The sequence below is a fragment of the Tetrao urogallus genome, assembly GCF_951394365.1.
Source record: "Tetrao urogallus genome assembly, contig: scaffold_339, whole genome shotgun sequence".
Classification (NCBI taxonomy): domain Eukaryota; kingdom Metazoa; phylum Chordata; class Aves; order Galliformes; family Phasianidae; genus Tetrao; species Tetrao urogallus.
Window position 1 is genome coordinate 1 of NW_027638806.1, and position 2,609 is coordinate 2,609.

A 2,609-nucleotide genomic window follows, 5' to 3' on the forward strand; every position below is an offset into this window, starting at 1 on the left:
TCCCAGGTGACAGGGAAGGATCCCAGGTGACAGGGAAAGATCCCAGGTGACAGGGAAGGATCCCAGGTGACAAGGAAGGGGTCCCAGGTGACAGGGGATGGTCCCAGGTGACAGGGAAGGGTCCCAGGTGACAGGGAAGGGTCCCAGGTGACAGGGAAAGATCCCAGGTGACAGGGAAGGGGTCCCAGGTGACAGGGAAGGGGTCCCAGGTGACAGGGAAGGGGTCCCAGGTGACAAGGAAGGGGTCCCAGGTGACAGGGAGGGGGTCCCAGGTGACAGGGAAGGGTCCGAGGCGAGGCGGGAGGGGCGCAGCGCACTCACTGCTGTGGGCGCCGTATCCCGGTGGTCGCAGGCAGAGCAGCAGCCGTCCGTCAGCCGCCATGCGCAGGATGCTGTTGGCCGCGCGGTGCACGTCGTGCCGCGCCGCCTTGGCCGTGCGGTAACCGCGCTTCTCCGCCCAAGCTGCCACGCGGGGACGAGGGGAAGGGAGAAGCTGAGGCCAGGCGGGGGGACGCCGGCCCCACATCGACCATGGGACACGGGGACGGGGGGATGGGGGACACACGAGGGACTGGGTGGCGCAGGAAGGGGTCTGGGTGGCATGGGAAGGTGTCAGGGGGACACAGGAGGAACTGGGTGACATAGGAGGGGGTCTGGGGGACACAGGAAGAGGTCAGGGGGACATAGGAGGAACTGGGTGACATAGGAAGGGGTCAGGGTGACACAGGAGGGGTCAGGGTGACACAGGAAGGGGTCTGGGTGGCATGGGAAGAGGTCAGGGGGACACAGGAGGAACTGGGTGACATAGGAGGAACTGAGTGACATAGGAGGAGGTCTGGGGGACACAGGAAGAGGTCAGGAGGACATAGGAGGAACTGGGTGACATAGGAAGGGGTCAGGGTGACACAGGAGGGGTCAGGGTGACACAAGAAGGGGTCTGGGTGGCATGGGAAGAGGTCAGGGGGACACAGGAGGAACTGGGTGACATAGGAGGAACTGGGTGACATAGGAAGGGGTCAGGGGGACAAAGGAGGGGGTCTGGGTGACATGGGGAGGGGTCCGGGGGACACAGGAGGAACTGGGTGACATAGGAAGGGGTCTGGGTGACATAGGAGGAACTGGGTGACATAGGAAGGGGTCAGGGGGACAAAGGAGGAACTGGGTGACATAGGAGGGGGTCTGGAGGACACAGGAGGGGGTCTGGGTGACATGGGGAGGGGTCCGGGGGACACAGGAGGAACTGGGTGGTGCAGGAAGGGGTCTGGGTGACATAGGAGGGCATCAGGGGGACACAGAAGGGGGTCTGAGTGACACAGGAAAGAGGTCAGGTGACACGGGAAGGGGTCCGGGTGACAGGAGGGGGGTCTGGGTGACACAGGAGGGACTGGGTGACATGGGAAGGGAGTCAGGGTGACAGAGGAGGAACTGAGTGACATAGGAAGGGGTCTGGGTGATACAGGAGGAGGTCCAGGCGACAGGAGGGGGTCTGGGTGACACAGGGCATCAGGGGAACACAGGGGGGACTGGGTGACACAGGGGTCTACGTTCACCTTCACAGATGTCCCACGCCGTCCAACCTGCCGGGGTGCTGGGAGGCCGCAGGCCCAGCAGGGTGGGCAGGGGAAGGCGGCTGGCCAGGAAACCCACGGCTGAATACGGCTCCTGGAGCTGGGAAATGGGGTACACCCCTGCCAGGACCTGCAGGGGGGAGGGAACGGAAGCCATTAACGCTGCGTTAATTAAAATTGGGGGGGGTTGTGGGACCACCTGGAGCTCACGGGAGAGGAAGAGGAGGCCGGGGCAGTCGCAGAGGCAGATGGGGGGGCGTGAGGAAGTGGAGGTGACAGGGAGTGACAAGGGGTGACAGGGTTGGCAGGGGGCTGACAGGAGGTGACAGGGGGGTGACAGGAGGAGACAAGGGGTGGCAGGGCGTGATGGGAGGTGACAGGGAGGGCCAGGGGGGTGACAGGGACACCGCGTTAATTCAAAGTTGGGGGGGGGGGGGTCGTAGGCCCACCTGGAGTTCGCGGGGGGCGCGGGAGGGAAGACGAGGCCGGGGCAGTCGCAGAGGCGGACGGTGGGGGTGAGGAAGTGGGTCTGGAAGTAGCGGGTGCGACCGGGGGTCCGCGAGACTTTGACGGCACTGCGGCCCAACACTGCGTTCAGCACCGAGGACTTCCCTGCGTTGGGCAGCCCTAACGGGGGGGGGGGGGGGGAGGAAATGGTTCAAGCCACAGCCCCTGCACCCCCCCCCCCCCCACCCCTTTCACCCACCTCAGGCCTCCCCCCCCCATAAGCTCCGCCCTACGTCTCGCCCTAAGCCCCGCCCACCACACCTCCAACCCCTTGAGGCCCTCCTCCCATTACGCCCAGCCACCACAAAGCCGCTCTCCTTCCCTTAGCCCCACCTACTCCACCCTGTCCACCAATAAGCTCCGCTCATCCCGCCTCACCCCGCCCCCAGCATTTGCCCCGCCCAATCACAAACACATTTCCATTTAGCCCCGCCCACCCCATGGCTCACCCTTCGTTTAGCCCATGAAACCACGCCCCTCGTGCTTAGCCCCGCCCACCACAGTCACGCCCCCTATTCACCATAGCTCCACCCC

The 2,609-nt window shown here is 64.9% G+C and overlaps 1 protein-coding gene across 1 annotated transcript; it reads right to left on the reverse strand.

The window, feature by feature from the left end:
* Positions 1-321: 321 nt before the first annotated feature.
* Positions 322-2,195, reverse strand: GNL1 (G protein nucleolar 1 (putative); the record flags this gene model as incomplete). Its single annotated transcript, XM_079551202.1, is given in 4 exon segments — positions 322-462; positions 1,551-1,698; positions 2,018-2,040; positions 2,043-2,195. Coding segments are annotated over 4 exon segments (465 nt in total), but the record flags the coding sequence as incomplete, so codon positions are not given.
* Between the last annotated feature and the right edge of the window lie 414 nt (positions 2,196-2,609).